This window comes from Garra rufa, chromosome 1 (assembly GCF_049309525.1).
Source record: "Garra rufa chromosome 1, GarRuf1.0, whole genome shotgun sequence".
Lineage (NCBI taxonomy): Eukaryota > Metazoa > Chordata > Actinopteri > Cypriniformes > Cyprinidae > Garra > Garra rufa.
Window position 1 is genome coordinate 36854495 of NC_133361.1, and position 21193 is coordinate 36875687.

Here is a 21193-nt window from a genome sequence, read left to right on the forward strand (position 1 = left end):
TACAGTCGTGGCCAAAAGTTTTGAGAATTACATAAATATTGGAAACTGGAAAAGTTGCTGCTTAATTTTTTATAATAGCAATTTGCATATACTCCAGAATGTTATGAAGAGTGATCAGATGAATTGCATAGTCCTTCTTTGCCATAAAAATTAACTTAATCCCGAAAAAAACTTTCCACTGCATTTCATTGCTGTCATTAAAGAACCTGCTGAGATCATTTCAGTAATCGTCTTGTTAACTCAGGTGAGAATGTCGACGAGCACAAGGCTGGAGATCATTATGTCAGGCTGATTGGGTTAGAATGGCAGACTTGACATGTTAAAAGGAGGGTGATGCTTGAAATCATTGTTCTTCCATTGTTGACCATGGTGACCTGCAAAGAAACGCGTGCAGCCATCATTGTGTTGCATAAAAATGGCTTCACAGGCAAGGATATTGTGGCTACTAAGATTGCACCTAAATCAACAATTTATAGGATCATCAAGAACTTCAATTCTTGTTAAGAAGTCTTCAGGGCGTCCAAGAAAGTCCAGCAAGCGCCAGGATGGTCTCCTAAAGAGGATTCAGCTGCGGGATCGGAGTGCCACCAGTGCAGAGCTTGCTCAGGAATGGCAGCAGGCAGGTGTGAGCGCATCTGCACGCACAGTGAGGCCAAGACTTTAGGAAGATGGCCTGGTGTCAAGAAGGACAGCAAAGAAGCCACTTCTCTCCAAAAAAAAAACATCAGGGACAGATTGATCTTCTGCAAAAAGTATGGCGAATGGACTGCTGAGGACTGGGGCAAAGTCATATTCTCCGATGAAGCCTCTTTCCGATTGTTTGGGGCATCTGGAAAAAGGCTTGTCCGGAGAAGAAAAGGTGAGCGCTACCATCAGTCCTGTGTCATGCCAACAGTAAAGCATCCTGAGACCATTCATGTGTGGGGTTGCTTCTCATCCAAGGGAGTGGGCTCACTCACAATTTTGCCCAAAAACACAGCCATGAATAAAGAATGGCACCAAAACACCCTCCAACAGCAACTTCTTCCAACAATCCAACAACAGTTTGGTGAAGAACAATGCATTTTCCAGCACGATGGAGCACCGTGCCATAAGGCAAAAGTGATAACTAAGTGGCTCTGGGATCAAAACGTTGAAATTTTGGGTCCATGGCCTGGAAACTCCCCAGATCTTAATCCCATTGAGAACTTGTGGTCAATCCTCAAGAGGCGGGTGGACAAACAAAAACCCACTAATTCTGACAAACTCCAAGAAGTGATTATGAAAGAATGGGTTGCTATCAGTCAGGATTTGGCCCAGAAGTTGATTGAGAGCATGCCCAGTCGAATTGCAGAGGTCCTGAACAAGAAGGGCCAACACTGCAAATACTGACTCTTTGCATAAATGTCATGTAATTGTCGATAAAAGCCTTTGAAACGTATGAAGTGCTTGTAATTATATTTCAGTACATCACAGAAACAACTGAAACAAAGATCTAAAAGCAGTTTAGCAGCAAACTTTGTGAAAACTAATATTTGTGTCATTGTCAAAACTTTTGGCCACGACTGTATATGTAATTTGTTTTGTTTTGTTTAATATTGTGCCTACTAAATGGCACCATCTAGTGGATAAAAAACAATCTCGGCCAAAATGGCATTACAAATGTTTAAAATATTTCATAAATTATTCACTGTTTTATGTAGCATCCATTTATGCTCAAGTGAGATGCAATACAGAAATGCCTGATGTATGACATTTTAAATATAACACTTTTCTGTTAAACAAAACCGGTATCTAATAATTATTTACTTACCACTGTACAAAAAAAAGCATTAATATAACACTTATTAAATATTGGTTCTGCATATCAGTTATTAGACACAACAAAAACAACTGTCAATGAATTTTCCTTTTGTGTTCAACTGAAAAAATAGCAACATATGTAATCCTGGACCACAAAACCAGCCATAAGGATACATTTTTTAAAATTGAGATTTATGCATCATCTAAAGGATGAATAAATAAGCTTTCCATTGGGATTTGTTAAAATAGGACAATATTTAGTGCTGAGATACAGCTGTTTTAAAATCTGGAATCTGAGGGTGCAAAAAATCTAAATGTTAAGAAAACCGCCTTTCCAAATGAAGTTTTTAATATGTATAACTAATCAAAAATTAAGTTTTGATAATATCAAAATATCATCATTGAACATGATCTTTACATAATATCCTAATGATATTTTTGACTTATACAATGTATTTTTGGCTATTGCTGCAAATATACCCGTGCTACTCAGTGTTGTTTTTGACAACCATCTTAGATTTAGTCTTAGTCTTAGTCTTTTGGACTAAAATGCTTCTTAGTTTTAGTCAAATTTTAGTCACTTCTATATGTGATAGTTTTAGTCCAATTTTAGTCGACGAAAAGTCAAAAAGGTTTTAGTCTAGTTTTAGTCAAAAAAAGGGAAAAAAGTAGTCTTTTAACAAATTAATGTAGGTCAGTAAGTATTTTACTGTTGGGTAGTGTCACTTATAAATTCTGAAAATAGCAGATCTATAGTTCAACACAATGTGAGCTTCCGGATCGACTATTTTCACCAATAATTACAATAATGAAGGAATGTTTTAGAACATAAAAGACAAACAAGGATGGAATGCTAAAACGGCTTGCCATACTAGTATAGCAAAGAGTATTTAATGCTAAAACGGCTTGCCATAGCGTCAGATACTTTTTAAGTTTTAATTGGCATGCACAATAAGCGGAAATGTCATGCATTTTAAACGTCTGACGGACCACCCACTAACATTTTCGTCTATTCTCGTCTCGTCAACGAAAACTCACACACGTCTCGTCATGTTTTAGTCATCAACGAGCCATTTTTATCTCGTCATCGTCTCGTTATCGTCATGAAAAAAAGTGGCGTCAACGAAATGATTTCGTCATCGTCATCGTTGACGAAAACAACACTGGTGCTACTTAAGACTGGTTTTGTGGTCCAGGGTCACATATGGATTTGAAACCACATGAAAGTGAGTAAATAATGAACGATTTTTCATTTTGGGGTGAAAAATCGCCCCTGTAACCTGTAACTTTTCTGCTATGACTTCTGACAGCATCTTGCCAGCCTGAATTCACTTTAACATCAGTTTTTAATCATTGCACAGATCGCTCCGGACTGACATGTGTGGAAAAGATCGAGAAGTGTCAGGAGATGTACTTGTTAGCATTCGAGCACTACATCAACCATCGCAAGCACAACATCTCGCACTTCTGGCCCAAGCTGCTGATGAAGGTGACGAACCTGCGCATGATCGGCGCCTGTCACGCCAGCCGCTTCCTGCACATGAAAGTGGAGTGTCCCACAGAACTCTTCCCCCCGCTCTTCCTAGAGGTCTTCGAGGATCAGGAGGTGTGACTGAGAGCCAATGGGGAACTTGGGGAGGGCAAAAAAGGGGACAAAACTGCTAAAAAGCATACCAGAAGCATTTGTTTTTCGCATCCTCATGCAATGCCGAACCGGAACATGTACTTTTATTTTGCACCATCAGCTTTGTCTGGGATATGTCTTGGGTTGTCGGCTTCCACACCTTTCGACCCTATAGTCACTTGCCATTCAGATTCCTCCCACAGACGGACAAAAAGCTAGCATGCATCAACCTACCTCTCGTACCGACATACCTCCCAACCTCAGAAGGAGCTTATTTCAAAAGCGTGACAAAGCCACCCACACATTGAAAAGCTATTTCATAACCTGTTTTGGAAACGCTAGCTGAGACCTCTATAAGCTGCATTTGGCCTCTACACTATTAACCTACAAAAACAATGCTAATTTTCCTGATTACAGTAGTATTTTAGCATTCATCTTCCTCTTTGCACGCATAGAATATCTCCTTTGTAAACATAACTACCTGTGTGCACTCTGTACATACATTAATATGTTGTGTGAACTTCTCATACCTCATATACACCAGCATACAGACATACATGTAGCAACATGTCCATACATGTATGTATGCGTACAATTCTACCTGCATTAACCCATCTATCTTCTTACAATGCAGTGTCTACAGTTCTCAAAAACCTTCCTATCTACCATATCCACTTGTATGTTACTTAAGCTGAACATTTTGTGACCTCATTTACTGAATAGCCTCTTGTTGCTTTCTGCCGTGTGACCCATATAGCTGTCGTGAGGTATTTCCTCCTGTATTTATCTGTCTTAGTGTTATCCATTTGGACAGACAGATTGTTGTACATACGTATTAAGCCATATGCTGTGGTTTGAGACACATCCATCTCCATATTTTGGCCTTCAGATAGCTCTTTGTGCTCACCTGTATCATCAGATAGTAGTACCATATGGTATACAGTTATTACAATGCATACTATGGTATTATCCAAAAAATACTACTTCTTTTGGGGGAATATTACCCCATCCATTTTAACTTTTATTTGGACAAATTAGATGTACAGGGTGGTAAATGATCCCTGAAAATCAGAATTTGACATAAAAACAGAAAATATAATAAGGGTTAGATCATTAAAATAGTATGGTGCAATGGGGCTAAACACACACAAAAAACAATTTTCTGTTTATTTAACGATTCTATTTGAAAATTAGAATAAATGCTAAAATTATTTTTGTATTGCATTTAAAAACTGCATTATTTTGTTTTTACTATATTGGTTTTTTTTGTTTGTTTGTTTGTTTTTGGAGCAGTCAATTCAATTCCAACCATCTTGGCTTCTGGGCTATTTTTCCCATTCACTTGCTTTAAAGTGCCCGTATTATGCCATTTTTAAGGTTCCTAATATTGTTTTGGAAGTCTCCTACAATAGGTTTACATGCATGCAAGGTCAAACGCTTTTGTTTTCTTAAAATATGCATTTAATATCACCTCATTTTCCAGCGATTCTTAAACGATTAGTTTGAACAGTTCAAATATTGTCTCTCGAAACCCCTCTTTTTTGTGAGCCTACTCTGCTCTGATTGGTCAGATGGTCCAGTCTGTTGTGATTGGTCTACCACGTAAAGTGCACGTCAGAAACGATATGCCCATTGCCATAATTACGTATTTTGAAGGCTTGATAGAAAATATGAACATCTACTGTTCATCATACTTACAGGTTGTGGTTTAGTGGAGCCAGCTGGTCCAAATAAACTGGGTACTGAGTCATCTTTCAAGCATTTTGAAACCTGTGTTAAACATCCAGATGTTAGAGAAGAGTCGGTTCTTTATTTTGAGAGGCAATACTGTTATTTATCGTGCACTTTGGGGTTTACAACTTTGCAGATTGTTTACATTCACAAACAGTTACGTTACACACTGCATGAAAGGTAATTTTGGAAATGGCATAATAGGAGCACTTTATTTTAAAGGGATAAATTAAAATTCTGTCAACATTTACTCACCCTCAAGTTGTTCCAAACATTTCCTGTTCAGCACAAAAGAAGATATTTTGGAGAATGTTGGTGACCAAACAGCTGATTATAGCCATAGTACACTCTTAAAAATAAAGGTTCCAAAAGGGTGTTTTTGCAGTGATGCCATAGAAGAACCATAAGGTTCCCCAAAGAACCTTTCAGTGAACAGTTCCTAAAAGAACCATTTTGAAGGAAATTTTAAAAATCGAAAGAACCTTTTTTGACTATAAAGAACCTTTTCTGCATTTGAAAGGTTCCATGGATGTTCCAGATTTTACATAGAACCATTAATGCCAATAAAGAACCTTTATTTTTAAGAGTGAAAAAAAAAAATACCCTGGACCATCAACTTTTTAGTTACCAACATTCACCAAAATATATTTTGTGTTTGACAGAACAAAGGAACGCATATAGATTTGCAACAAGTGGAAGATGAGTAAATGACAATTGTAATTTTTGTGTGAACTGGCCCTTTAAACCAAACATAAAAGCTTGTAGATGAATCACAACATTTCAAACTGCAATTGTTTATAAAGAATTACAGTCGGCATGAAATGAAAATTCAAAATCTGTTTTCTAAATGCACATTATTGACCAATTTGTGAACTATATGTGCGTAAATGTGACCCTAAACCACAAACCAGTCATAAGAGTACATTTTTTTAAATTGAGATTTATACATTAACTATTTGAAAATCTGCAATCTGAGGGTGCAAAAAAAAACAAAATATTGAGAAAATTGCCTTTAAAGTTTTCCAAGTGAAGTTCTTAGCAATGCATACTACTAATCAAAAATGAAGTTGATATGTTTACGGTAGGAAATTTACAAAAAATCATTATGGAACATGATTTTTACTTAATATCCTAATGATTTTTGGCATTAAATAATTGCTACAAATATACCCGTGCTACTTGAGACTGGTTTTGTGGTCCAGGGTCACATATGAATTTTTGGCACTGTTATGTTTAATCAGAATTACTTCAGATGTACTTTTAGCCCCATTGTACCTTACATCTTTGCTTATTTTGAAAGTAGAGAACTTACAATCTCCACAACCTTCTTACAAGAGGAAATGAGTGTCACTTACCTCTCCGTGTCTTCAAACAGACTCTACCTCACCCCTGATCCGTGCATCGCAGTCTACAAAGCACTTTTTTTTCACTCACCTGCTCATGCATATATATATTCCTGCTTAAACCTGTACATAAACATGTGCACATGTACACTAAAAAGTCACATGCGTGTGATAGCAACCTCACTCATGTGTGTGTGTGTGTGTGTGTGTGTATACTGCTTTCCCTTTCACTTGTGATGTGGGACCAAGTGTCAGTCTTGTTCCCTGTTTCTGAGGACAGTACGAATGTGCCGGACTGAATGATTTTCACTGTGCTGTAAAAGATTATTTTGCTTTAAGGAAACGCTGGAGCAGCAGCACAGGAAGATGGTTCCTGCATAACACAAACCTCCTTTTTTGTCAGTCCAGTTCTGTGGTCCCTGTGCCTCCAAACCTGTCCTGTACATCTCACACAAGAACTTTACATGAACTCTTTCCCAGCAAAGGACACAGCCAGACCCCCAAAGCATCCCTTCGACTAGTTTAACCAGCTTAATTTTTTCTGGTTCAGACGCATAGCAGGGTTCCAACGTCCTTTTTGACCGATACTGTGTCAGGAAGTGAAACGCAGCCTCCATTTAAAGTGACACAGAGGAACAAAAGGGCAGAAAGGACAAACTCACTGTGACTAGCTAAACTCAGGCACTGAGCTCCCATGAGGCCATGCACCTGACTCAGGCTCAATCCAACCCACCAGCACTGCAGACATGCACTGCCCACAGTCACAATCTACTGCACCAGCAAGGGTCAGCTCAGCTGAGCCCTGCCCACAGACCCTGTTCTTGATAACGGGGCATCAGGAAGCCATTTGTTTTGCTGGACGTCCAAACCTGGTTTACAGCACTTTTATTAGAGCAGAATTCAGTCCTTTACACCTAGCCAGATCATGCGCATGTTGATTGAGACTTTGACTCTAAAAGGGGTCATATCATGATATTTTGAAATAAAAGTTCATTGTACTATGAAATCAGACTGTAGCTTTCAGAACTTCTTCCCTTGTCCACATTTAAAGGGCATTTACTGAAACTATGCAGCAAAAATGTCTTTTTCTGAAGATTCTTATTTGGTGTCCACTCACACTGACAAAGTAGGATAGGTAACATTATTCTTAAACACCAGAACAACTAACAATTAGAGTAAAATTGTAGAATTACGTCAAACTTTGTGCTTTTCCTGGCTGTGTGTAGCACCTACAGCTCTGCAGATCCTACTGTAGGGTATCAGTGTTAAAGGGATATTTCACCCCAAAATGAATCATTATTTACTCATTCTCAAACTTTTGTTCGAACATAAATTAGGATATTTTTAAAGGTGACATATCATGAAAATAAGACTCTTATTACCATGGTGAAAGTTTGGGCAAAGCATGCTAACTGTTCTGTCTTTGGCTGCACAGACGAGCACAGAACACTATTTAGAGTCCCAGCCTCAGAGTAGACAAGAGAGCAGTGGATTGATTGATTGATTTACTGTATATTACGCAACTGCCACACAGATCTAATATAAACATCTGATTTCTTTCCCAGCTGTTTATCTTCACAGACATAGCCGACTGTTTCGTAACTCCTGTGTGTTTTTAACATAAACTTGTGTGTATGTGACAGTTTAAGCGCAATAAGACATGAAAGAGAACTTAGTTTAGTACTCACATGCTGTGTGAGTTTAAACTAATATGGTTTAAAATGCTTGATTTGATAATATGATAATGAAAACTAAACAGATGTTATTTTTGGCAGAATATCTGAGGTACCAGCTATAAAGTCGCAGCTCTATTCTGGAAAAGGGGACGGGGAGCAACAGCTCATTTGCATTTAAAGAGCCACGCACGAAAACAGTGTGTTTCTGCTTTCATTTCCATTTCATATAATATTTCCAATATAATAAATGATCTGTGAGGTTTTTTGAGCTAAACTTCAAAGACACATTCTTTAATATATTCTATTTTTTTATTTACTTAAAGTCTATGCAACCAAGGGTTTGAGCATCAAAAAGTAAAGACGTCGTAAAAGTAATCCATATGAATCAAGCTGTTTAAATCAAGTCTCCTAAAGAGACATAAGCACTTTATATGTTGAGTTAATAAAAAAAGGCATGTTCCTATTACATATTTGTGCAATACTTTGGCAATATTTTTTAAATGTTGATAAAAAAGTATTGCGAAATGACGGTGTTTTCATTAAACCAATGTTATGCCACTAAAACTAGTGCCACTGCACTAGCCATTATATTTAATTGAAGGAGGCGTATGCATATGTCTTTACAGAAGCAGCGCAGAGAGCCGCTTCTGGGACGCTTCAGAAACATGCCACAGCACGGCTGGTATAAAAACAAGCATTGACTAAAGTGGCTGCGATCAGCTCCGGTGGCTGTGTCGGAACCGTAACATGTCTAAGTTGTGTGGAGCGCAAATTGTCTAATCATTATTGGCAGGGAAAGCTCCTTATACTTGATAGGGGCCACATATAAAGTGTTTCTTGGAGGTTATAGTACATTAAAGAATGATCATATGATTTGTCATGTACATCATAGTCTCGCGTAGCCAGACCTTCAGACTGATGGCTGAAGGTCTGGAACTCATGGCAGCTTACATTGGCCAAGTCCCGCCCATAAGACCGTTTGATCGACATGTCAAACAACCAATCACAGTTTGTTTCGTTCAGCGTCACGTTTCGGTGCGTGGAAATGCCCCCACAACAACAGACTGGCATGCAACAAATCAGTCATTGAAATAACCAGCATTGAAAGATAACGAAGAACAAGCAGTAAGTCAGTAATTTGTTCGCGAATGTCGCATATGTGTATAACAACAATGGCGTCTACATAAGCACATTTTAGCAAAACGCCGAGTAAATCAGTCTGCGCTTTGTTTCCCGGCGGCCCGAAAATAAACGTGACACTCGCGTCTTCCGGAAATCCGGTCAAATTCAACTAATCAGATGACGACTTCGACATTCCTGAAGTGTTTCCAGTTAAGTGTACCATATGCATCAGACGTTTAGCCAACGTTCCGTGGGCGTGACGTCTGAGGCTGAGACTATGTACATCATAACCTGTAAATGCGAAAAAACTGTTTCCATTGCAGTTTTGTGAAATATTCCTATTTTGAATTGCCTGAAAAACCACCTCATGCAAGCGTGAAACTCTTTTGCGTTATATTGGGGTTTTTGCGTAAGTGACGCATTACCATTAGATGTATTTTCGATTCGCAATTTCAATATGGTTTTTACCATGCACTATAAGAATAAAATTAGTTTAAAAAAAAAAGACAGGAAAATATTCCTTAAATTCACAAACACAAACCCTAAAAAACAACATGCAATGCAGAGTTCAAAACTGTTGGGTTTGAAAAGACATGAGTGTGAGTAAATGATGCCACAGTTATCATTTTGGGTGAAATATTCCTGTAGGAAACATAATTTTTAAGGTTTCAGCGAATGTTTCAGCGCAGATTGGATCCAGTGTACAGATGAGCACAGCAAAGCCCTGTTGCTCATTTCAGATGCAAAGGAATTGTTTATGTAAATTGTTGACTATTGCTGAAGCGAGTGGACCTCGGGGAAAAACATTTAAATATGAATAAAATGCATGATATGACTCCTTTAATAGATCTTACTAAAGGCATAGTCTTCTCAACAGGCCTCTGGAAAATTCACACGCATCAATAAATCGCATGTCAACAACATGTCCACAGTCTCCAATGTAGCAAGTCGTATTCAAAAGTTTAAGTGTGAAAAGAAGACCTGCCATTCCTTAAAAAAAAAAACATGTCCATCTTCTGATGAGGAATGTAAAAAAGAAAAAGAGAACTCATTCTTTAGACAGAATACTCGCTGTATTTTATGCTGAGTGGACATAACGCATTTGCAGGCTTTGAATTTTAAGTGAGCCGATTTATTTCAGACACTGTGCTTTGTTGTACGTTTTCCAATCTGAACTGTACTGTGGGTGTGTAAGTGCTCAGTGTGGACAACCATCGTGCTTCTCACTTGTTTAGTTGGTTTGACTTCATTAGTATTTACTCTGCCTGTTTCCCATATTGAGATTCTCTTGTAGTGATTTGATGAACACTTCTGTTATTTCAAACCTTCATACCTCACATGTTGTGAACGATATAAGAGGGTGAGTTCAACATAGACTTATTAAGGTCACATTTGTGTCAAACACAGCAGTTCTCACTCCTCCAGTATCTCTGACTGCCATAATGTGATCAGGCTGGAATGTATGTAGTTGTAGTTGTGTGACAGTTTAGAAACGATGCCAAGATTTTTATCCAGTCAGAAAAAGACACATCTGCAGCAGAGGTCAACCACCATCAGCAGTACCTCAATCTAAAGTATTCAACAGGGTCTAACACACAACAGGACCTCACGCACTTACTTTAAGAAACCATCCTCATCCTCACCGCAAGCACCTCACTGGCTATTGTTTTGTAATCCCATTCAGTGCAATAGACCAGGGGTACAGAACTCAGTTTCTGGAGTTGTGAACCCCTGCAATATGTTCGATAAGTGATGCAGTATATAGCTATATTTTTTCTTCTGCGTTCTCTCTATCACAAATAGCTCTATATTATGACAAAGACAATGATGCTTGCACAGATGTTTGTGCCCTTTTCTTGCTTGTGAAGCATAATCAATGTGCTTTTACTCAATTTTGAACACTATGCTTATACAGGAAGCTGTTAAGATGCTGTGTCCTTTATGGATCGGTGATACACTATTTAGTCCAGCGATACAGAATTGCTGTTAAATCATCCTTTGTAGCATTGTACATTATCCTTCTATGAAACTGTCCTAGTGCCAACCTGTAATGGATGTAAAAGGCCTGTGAGGTTTTTTCCCTAGTGGGTGCAATGCAAAGCATTTTCCTTTTTTTTTTTTTTACTTTATTTGGAGAAAGATAAAACATTAAACTGATTATCAAACCCGCAGACTATCATTCAAGGTGTTTGCTTTTAGCTATTATTTTTGCACGTAGTAACTAATTTAACAATTAAGATCATGTTTTTACATGCAGGAACCAAGTAAAAATGATTCATTAAAAAAAAAGTCCTATTTGCAGCTATACAATCAAAATATATATTTGTGTTTAATCAGACAAAAGCAGAACATGAGAGTGGGGTTTAAAAGTAACTCAGGAATGTGTGCTAATTTTCACTTTAAAATTGTTTAATAAATGATTGTTGTCTGTTGTGAAGATCTCTTGTGTTTGAGTGTTTGTGACAAGAAAGCTGTAATTATAATTGGCTACTCAAAAGGGCTCAACAACAGGACAAAACACTGCTTAGGTATTGTAGCAAATAAATATCAGGGATATATGTGTCAGAGCACCTACACTGCCCTCCAAAAGTTTGGAAACACCTCTGGCAAAGTTTTGGACGATATCAACATAGTGTGAATCATCTTTGGGCAATCCTTCAGGAGGCTTGGAGTAATATATCAAGTCAATGTTTGAATAAACTGACAGCTCAGATGCCCAGATTATGCAGAGCTGTAATAGCTGCTGATGGTGGACATTTTGATTAATCGAAGAAAAAAAAAAAAAGATGTATAAACTGTTTATGTAATGAAATGTTTTCCTCATTTCAGGGTTGACATACTCAGAGTTTTTACTTAACCTCCTTTCTGAAACGGGCCCCTGAATGAGCTTTGAAACAGCTATTTATTTTGTTTTGTTTTTTTGTTTAGTGATAGTTGTTTGTCCTGAGCCGTTAAACTGCCCGCTGTTCTTCAGAAAAATCCTTCAGGTCCCACAAATTCTATGGTTTTTCAGCATTTTGTGTATTTGAACCCTTTCCAACAATGACTGTATGATTTTGAGATCCATCTTTTCACACTGAGGACAACTGAGGGACTCATATGCAACTATTACAAAAGTTCAAACACTCACTGATGCTCCAGAAGGAAAAACAATGCATTAAGAGCCGGGGGGTGACAACTTATTGAATTTGAAGATCATGGTAAATTTAACTTATATTGTCTTCTGGGGAACATATAAGTATCTTCTGTGCCTTCTGAAGGGCACTGAATGAAAAAAAATATGATATTTAGGCAAAAAAAGAAAAATGTACAAATCTTCATTCTAAAAAGTTTACACCCCTTGCTGTTAATGCATCGTTTTTCTTCTGGAGCATCAGTGAGCGATTAAACCTTCTGTAATAGTTGCATTTGAGTCCCTCAGTTGTCCTCAGTGTGAAAAGATGGATCTCAGAATCATACAGTCATTGTTGGAAAGGGTTCAAATACACAAAAATGCTGAAAAAACAAAGAACCTGTGGGACCTGAAAGACTTTTCTGAAGAATAACGGGTTTAACTGTTTAGGACAAACAATTGACTCATGAACAACTATCACTAAACAAACAAAAAACTCAGCTGAGGATCATTCAGGTAACAACAGTGTATTAAAAATCAAGTGTATGTAAACTTTTGAACTGGGTCATTTACTATTATTTTCTCTCGTGGTCTATATGTAAACATCTTTTATGTATATTTTCTTATTCAGGTCAGTACTAAATAAACTAATTTATATGATCCCTGTTATTTCAGTTAATAATTAACTTAGCAGATTCTGCAAGGTGTATGTAAACTTTTGACAACTATATAGAGCATATGACACTTTGTACTGCATAAACTACGATCAGCAGTACCACTAGAGGGCAGAAGATAGCCTACTAAAGACAAGATTCTAAAAACTGTCATTCCAAATGACAAACCAAATACTCACCTTAATTGACTTGCCAGCTGCTAACATGTAAATGATAAAAACAGAATAACTTAAGTTTTAAAACATTTATTTAGCTATTAATCAATTTGTAATATTTATTTTTAGGTTATATATTTAGATATTATCAACACACAGCCTTCGTTCACCTTCCAGCCTATCATTTAGCTGGCAGAGCTGGCGCAGGAATCCATCATTGGGCCCGATCTCCCGTTTCTCTCTCACTGTGGCCACAGCAGCTCTTACATCCATCCTGTGCTGCAGCATCAGGTGTGCGATAACCAACGCAGCCGAACGACTGTAGCCTTTTTGGCAGTGTACATACACTGTCCCTACAGAAAAATAAGAGACTGTGACTATTTTATCGGATAACTTTGAGGACAACATATTCAGCTCTCAAAAAAGCAAATTTCAAGATTTGAAGGTAAACACACTGACTCAACACTGGACCTGGAAAAAGCAACAGAAAACTACGAGTTTCTAATATTAATGTGTAGAATCAAAGTCCTTTTAAGACAAGTCATGTCACTCGGCGGCCATCTTTGAAACGCCTCTCGGGCATCAAAGTGCAGCTCCTATCTCTTTGAATGGGGAAACATTAAATTCTCCAAAACTGTTCGCCAAACTTACGATTAAATTTCATATTTGAAATCTCCAAAGAAATCCAATAAGAACTGCCTCATAAATATAGTTCCTTGTGCTTGAATAGCGTTAAAAAAACGCTTATTTTTCCGGCTAGGTGAGCCAGTGCGCATGCGCAGTACTGAACGCACGTCTTAGAGCGCCGGCTGTTTCTATAGCAACCGGGACTTCTAACGGCAGATGCAGTGACGCGCTGACTTTACTAATCAACGATTGGCTCTTTCACTAAGAAAGCAGAGCTTCGCGGCCATGATGACCGTTTCATTGTTCCCCATTCAAAACTACACGAGTGACATGTCTTTGGTATTCTATAGTCTTTGGTAGAATTGATGTGTAGGAAAAGGTAAGAATTTTAGAACCTTACCCTCAGATAAATCGTACGAATGAAACCGTATGACTTCAATTTTGATTCAAGAAGTAAACACCGTTCGTTCCTGTGGCTTGGAAATGCGGTTATGTTTTGGCATCCTCTGGTGAACAGAGGTACAATACTGCATCTATGTAAGTTGCTAACTGCTTATGTTCACAGTCATTGTTCTTGATAGCACTCTTGCTATCATATATCTTGCCTGATATTGCTTAATTTGTGTAGCTTATATTATATTGTTTGGATAAAGCTGGTTGTTGTGGTCAAGTGAAAGAAACCCTACTTAAAGAGTTGATGTTTATGAAGCATTGTCCAAGTTAGCAGTAAGAGCATTCAGCAAGCAACCATTTTATTATTAGTGACATTGAACATTGAGGATGCTAAAGGGACTGTTGGCCTATAAATAAAAAAAAAATCTGTCTTAATTTACTCATTAGAGTAACATAAAAGAAGATAAGTTGAGAAATAAGTTTTTTGTGGTTCACACAATAGAAGTCAATTGTAACCTAAACAGTGGTTATCTTCAATATCATCTATGGAGGGTTTGTGCTTACATCACAATTTGGTCAGTTACCCGGATGCACGGACATATTTACAATACCCCAATGTAAACAACAGCATGGATTGCAAGATCCCAAAAAAACCAAGAAAAACGTGTGGAAGCTGCTAAACTTAGTAAGTAGGAAAGGGCTCAATATTTTGATACACTAAAGTTAAAAGTATTAAATGTTAAAAGATATTAGCCTAATATTTCACCTTTCTGACCAGGAATGATAAGAACAAACACGAAAATTCTTGTTGTCAAAATTCTTGCCCTGCCTGCAAATCCTGGTTCAGTTTGGCCAAATCACAAACACCTTTTGTTCCTCAGACAGTTTTTTGCACTCTTCTCCTTGATTTGTTATAACTTTTACCAGTCTATAGTACTCCAAATGTTTTTCCCAGTCCGACCGATTAGTACAGGCCAAAACATGACAATAATTGACCATTTTCAGCTAGAGCTGGGCGGCAGTGGTGTAGTCTACGTGATACGCAGGTATACGCCGTATACCCACTAGAAAAGGTCAAGGATTTGCGTATACCCACTTTAAAAAGCGCGAGGATACGTAACAACATGATATTGTGACATAATTTTCTTACTTTCTTTCATAAATTAACCACTTCTGTCTTGCGAGGCGTATTGTTTGACTTGAAGCGGCGATGTGTAGACCAATCAGCTGCTTCTATTTGAAGATTGATGACATATGAACTATTAAGGCTTCCGTAGCCTGCTGTGACCTGGATCTGACTTCACCTATCAAGCTTAGTGGTCATTCTCGGCGCAAGTTTGAAATCAAGTTACGCAAACCAATGAGATATGAATTATGAAACGAAAACAGATTCGAATTACACTCTTTCAGTGTTTTTCAGCCTGTCCGTCTCAATATACTGTACAACGCGGCATACATTCACATCAAATACTAACTCAGCGGCAGAGTTCCACTCACGCAAAGATGTAATTTCCACTGAGGACACGCTTTTCAAAATCCCGTTTGTGTCATCCTACTTTCAAATGGTTTTGTTAAAGTAATCTCTTGTATTGTAGACCGCACGCTCAGCGCCACAGCGAGTTTCGCGCAATCGTTAAAACCAGAGCCATAGAGAAACAGAGTTGCGACACTCCCATAGGCTTCCATAGGAACTGAGGAATGCGGAAGTAAAGTGTGTCATGGAGCGGCCAATAGTTCCAAACAACCAATAGTTCCTCCATAGAAGCCCTTTCATTTCAGCGTTTCTCAAGCACTGTCGCCGGTAAATTGAAGAAATTACTGCTTTTTGTTTTACATTTTAACGCATCAGTTGACCTATTGGAAAACTGGCCAGTATTGGTATTTTATAAAGCGTGTTGTAGTTAATGTTTATCGTTAAAAATAAACAGTTATACTGTAAATGCGGTTAGATAACGTGAGAAACACCGTAATAGCTACCATAACCAGATACTAGTTGTCATATTTTTTACATTTTTAGTCTTTCTGCAATCTTTCTCTCACTGTAGGAGGTTGAATGAGTTTCAGTAAAGACTGCATTCAAGAAATACGATAAAAATGTATGCTGAATGCAATTCGTTGTCTTGTGTTTTTTAAACACTATTTTCATCTTTTCTGTTATGTTAAATGCCATTTTTGCTTGCCTTTTAATATTCAGTTATGTTGTATATTTGAATATCATAAAATAACTCGAGTAAATTACTTTTTTTTATTTAACATTAAATCGTTAAATCGAAACAAAAAAGAGAGTGTTTGATCATGTCCAAATACACATTCAAATGTATTTAACCTTAAATATTACACTAACTGTAATATAAATACTATATTAGAAAATGTTATCTTTTAAACGGCCAGGATCATTATTGCACATATTATTTAGTAAACTCCTCAAAATATTAACTAATTAGAACTGAACTATATATTACAATTATTTAATTGAATAAAAGTTACACTTAAGGTGTTTGGTCACATTTGACTGCCAAAAAGTATGAGAACATATTAATTATGTCTCTTTATCACTCCCCAGAATAAAATGCGATTGTAAAGCGTATTCAGAGTAGTTATCAATACACAATCAATGCACATTATGTGTTAATAATTACTCGAAATTGCTGCAAATATAGTAAAACTGCTGTCTATCCTACTTAAAGCTATTCAAACAGCGCGGAGTTGTTTGGAACTATTGAGAGCTCCATGAACCACGTGACCGCGCGGCGGCGAGATCAAAGCGTGTCGCAACTCTGTTTCTCTATGGCTCTGGTTAAAACGAAACCAAAAGTAAAACGCGCACGCGCATTCAAAAGCAATTTCAATACCCCACGTTTAGAGAGCGACTCCCCAGTGTGCGCAAATTAGGCTACATAACATATCTAGGCTGTTATTAGTATGTGGGCTATTATAGGTTGTGCTTAAATAAACAAACAAACTGTGCTTAAGGAGTAAAATAATAAAAAAGGCTTTCAAAATCAGTCAATTTGCTTGTAAAGACATCAGAAATAAGAATCGGCCATGAAGAATCAAGATTGGCACATTACTAAAAAGAAACTGGGTGCTCCTAATTTTTTTTTTTTTTTTTTTTGGTGCTCCTAACTTTTTGAAGTTGGGAGCACCAGTGCTACCATGTAAAAAAGTTAATTTCGAGCCCTTAATTTATTGTTAATAATAGTTCCAACTTGCACCCCTAAATGTGCACTGAAAATTGACAGCTCATAAAACTTGCTAAAAATAAATCAAAATGTTGATAACACATAAGCAGTGTTTTAGAATGCTTTCAATTACATATAGATGCATCCTGTATGCATTACTGAGTGTGGTGGCGTTTGGGGTGTTGATCTGGGATGGGTGAATATGGGGCTGGGAGGGAAAAATCACAGTATACTCACTATAAAAAACTAGACTACACTGCTGGGCGGTATGACCAAAAGTTTATATCACGGTATTTTTTCAAAATTATACAGTCTCGCGGTATATGACGGTATTTTTTATTTATTTATTTATTTTTTTGCCATGCATGACTAGGTGTTAACCACATTTCCTAATAAATTAATTACTGCAGTATATTGGCTTACATTGACCGGACTAGTATTAACCCAGGTTTGATTGGTCTCACAAAATGCTGCTGTTCACAAAGAAGTGACAGTGGCACTCATAATTTTAATGAGGTGAAGAAATCAGAATTCATGACTTGCAGTCAAAATACACAACACTTTATTGTGCATTCTTCATATTCCAGGACATGTTTGTGGCGGAGGTGGTGACGCAAATTGCTTGTGTTGCCTCCTGCGGCTACAACTTTAGCCTGACCACATTTACATATGATGTAGTGATGCACCGAAATGAAAATTCTTGGCCGAAACCGAAAACCGAAAGAATTATGCCAATTATTAGTACCATTGCATTTATGGCTATGACTGTGTACTAAATCTTACTAGAATCAAGGCATTGCAATTGCATAAATTAATATTAAAGTTTCAAAGAATAAATCAGTTCCCGACGCTTTGTACGCACACACTCACCGGTATTGGGGTATATGAAAAATGAATATCATTTAAAAAAAAACACCGGTATTCGGTATGAAAAGGTATACCGCCCAACCCTATTTTCAGCAGCAATAATCAGCAAAATATATGCGAGTTTTGTTCGGGTCAGTGGCATTGCCGCCAATATGGCCGATTGATGTCGCGTCATGAAAACATTCAATTATGTTTTGCAACGAAAGAAAGCCATACAGGTTTGAAATGACATGTGGGTGAGAAAATAAAAAATCTGTATTTAAATTTTAGGTGAACTATTACTTTAACAGATATTATTTCTTTATTAATGAGTATCTACCTCTGAAAAACTAATTGCAGTACCACTGCCACTGAATGAGTGATGAAAAAGATATTCATTTTAAGTACTTCCTTTTAGCAAGACTCTGCAGACCTTTCATTGCCAAAGCTCTTTCAATGAAGTTAGAAGCCTCTTCAAAATATACGCTGAGGTCAAAATGGTCCGTGTCAAAGGCTGGTATCCCATGATAGATGATCCCTGTGTCTGCATAGAACTCTTCATCCGTGTTCACATGCATATCCGATTGGCCTTCTGCAGCATTGAGGATGTGTGTCACTCCCAGCTGATGCAAACGTGTTACATTTGTAGCTACAGACCTGTTCAGATACAGTAATATAATAGCTACTTCAGTTTAAGTGTGTGAAAGCATCAAGCATTAGAGGGCGTCCTTCACACATGGAAAATAGGCCATGTTTATTTAAAGGCTTGCCCTTGGAATTTGCAACAGGATACATGAACATGATTTGAAACTCGACTTGTCAGATAAGAGAGACTAAACATATGATTGCAAAATGTAAATGTTTGCTGAGCACTCCTGCTGTAATTCTTATAATTAATGGTATGAAAAGAGAAAATAATCCACCCACTACATCTCTGGAGGCTAATGTGAAGACTTACTCATTCCCTAGGAGTATCCCGGGGTAAACTTCATTGAAATGTTTGGAGGGCATATAGAAGTCTCCGTTTTCATCTGTCAACAGATCATTGAGCTGTTGAACAGACACTTCATAGTCTGTCATGCTCAGCTGAAGATAAATTGCCTTTCAAGTAGAAAATGTTGCTCCTCAGGCCTCAATGCTGACGTGATTTTCTGTAATCCAGTCCCATCTTCATTGTCTCGCCTTTTAGAGTATTAAATAATAGTCTAGTGTTTTCGGTCCAATGGCTAGTATTCAACTCAACATGATTCTATAGCGGTTCACGTTCATTTGTTAGTTGTTTTTGTTTGTTAGGCCTAGAGAGAGTTAACTACAGCCAAATGCTCAAGCTGATACACTCAAACCACTAGGTGGCATCAAACAGTCTTGTGTTTTGAACATAGTTAACTTGATGGATTGTAGCTTTTAAAAAGATATTTTGAGACTTTCAGAAGAAATGCATTATTTTAAAATTATTATGCATGCAACTTTCATTTGTGACCCTGGACCACAAAACTAGTCATAAGGGTAATTTTTGAAAGAATTATACATCTTTCTATTGATGTATGGTTTGTTAGGATAGGACAATATTTGGCTGAGATACAACTATTTGAAAATCTGGAATCTGAGGGTGCAAATAAATAAATAAAAAATGAGAAAATCACCTTTAAAGTTGTCCAAATGAAGTTTTTAGCAATGTATATTACTAATCAAAAATTAAGTTTTGATATATTTCTGGTAGAAAATTTACAAAATATCTTCATGGAACACGATCTTTACTTAATATCCTAATGATTTTTGACATAAAAGAAAAATCAATAATTTTGACCCATACAATGTATTGTTGGCTATTGCTACAAATACACTCATGCTACTTAAAACTGGTTTTGTGGTCGAGGGTCACATTTATTTATTTGTTTGGTGTTTATTTTAGATTTTTATTGTATCGACTAAGAGACAACATGGAATGTTTGTAGATTCATTACAAATATTTTTATAATGAAACTAGTTTCATTGAACATTTCATTGTCACACAGCAGGGGCATAAAACGAATATGTTTTCCTAAAAATTAATCTGAAATCCCTGACAATTGAATATTGACCATATTCAACAGGGTTTCCGCGGGGTCTTAAAAAGTCTTAAAAAGTCTAAAGTTTTAAAATCTAAATTTTAGGCCTTAAAAAGTCTTAAATTCGCTGTTCTAGGTCTTAAATAATTTTACACAGTTCTTATTTTTCCAATGTCCATGTAACGCTACCGCTAATGCTCATTTAAATTCTCTTTTTGTTGTTCCCGTGGTGTTGTAGTTCTTTATTTCACTAGTCCAAATATAATTTGCTGTATTACAACTACAAATCAGACCAACATGCAATAGCCAGTCAGCTTTCTGATATTGGCGTGAGTCTCTCTCGGATTGTACCACAGAAGTAAAATGGATTTAACTTTTTAGCTATGGGTAAGTGCAAGTTTAGCGATACTTGGCTTGAAAAAAACTGAATATAGGGCTTGGCAAAGGCCAGTTGCTAACAACTGAAGATTTTTTTTTCTTCCCCTGCAGAAGTTACTGTGTCTTCAGACAGAATTGCAGTAGTAGAATACAGGTCAAGCTACCTTTTTTATGTATATAATGTTCTTAATAATAATAATAAATATAGGTCGAGCTAGCTGACCGCCAGCTTTCGAGATACTTTTAAAATGTTATTTTTTTTTTTTTTTTTTTTTTTTTTTTACTTGCCGGACCGAACAAACAGCCTGATTTAAACTGAAACTGAATTTCATTTATGACAGCCATGAAATTGTTTACTTTTTACATTAAACACATTAAATAGTACATATATGATATAATGTGTATATCCATTACAGGTTTAGGTCTTAAATTTCATAAAAGGTGGTATTAAAAAGGTCTTAAAAAGTCTTAAATTTCACTTGTTCATATCTGCAGAAACC

The 21193-nt window shown here is 37.0% G+C and overlaps 2 protein-coding genes across 2 annotated transcripts in view; one reads left to right on the plus strand and one right to left on the minus strand.

Moving 5' to 3' along the window:
• thraa (thyroid hormone receptor alpha a) overlaps nt 1-11715 on the plus strand; it is a 67486-nt gene extending 55771 nt beyond the window's left edge. Inside the window, exon 9 of the mRNA XM_073839621.1 lies at nt 3144-11715. Coding sequence (XP_073695722.1) covers nt 3144-3394 — 251 coding nt within the window. The 3' untranslated portion in view covers nt 3395-11715. The remainder of the gene's footprint in view (nt 1-3143) is intronic.
• dusp3b (dual specificity phosphatase 3b) lies at nt 8551-19546 on the minus strand. The gene is made up of 4 exons (XM_073832445.1): nt 19226-19546; nt 18701-18924; nt 13390-13572; nt 8551-8564 (listed from the first exon to the last, which is right to left on the minus strand). The coding sequence occupies exons 1-4, from the start codon at nt 19345-19347 to the stop codon at nt 8551-8553; spliced, it is 543 nt and encodes a 180-aa protein (XP_073688546.1). The 5' UTR covers nt 19348-19546.
• Between the last annotated feature and the right edge of the window lie 1647 nt (nt 19547-21193).

Coding starts and splice junctions, on each gene's coding strand:
- dusp3b (XM_073832445.1), bottom strand. CDS start 19,347: ATGACAGACTATGAAGTGTCTGTTCAACAGCTCAATGATCTGTTGACA. Junction 18,925..19,225: donor GGGATACTCCTAGGGAATGA/GTAAGTCTTCAC, acceptor GTATCTGAACAG/GTCTGTAGCTACAAATGTAA. Junction 13,573..18,700: donor AAGAGCTTTGGCAATGAAAG/GTCTGCAGAGTC, acceptor ATTTTTCTGTAG/GGACAGTGTATGTACACTGC.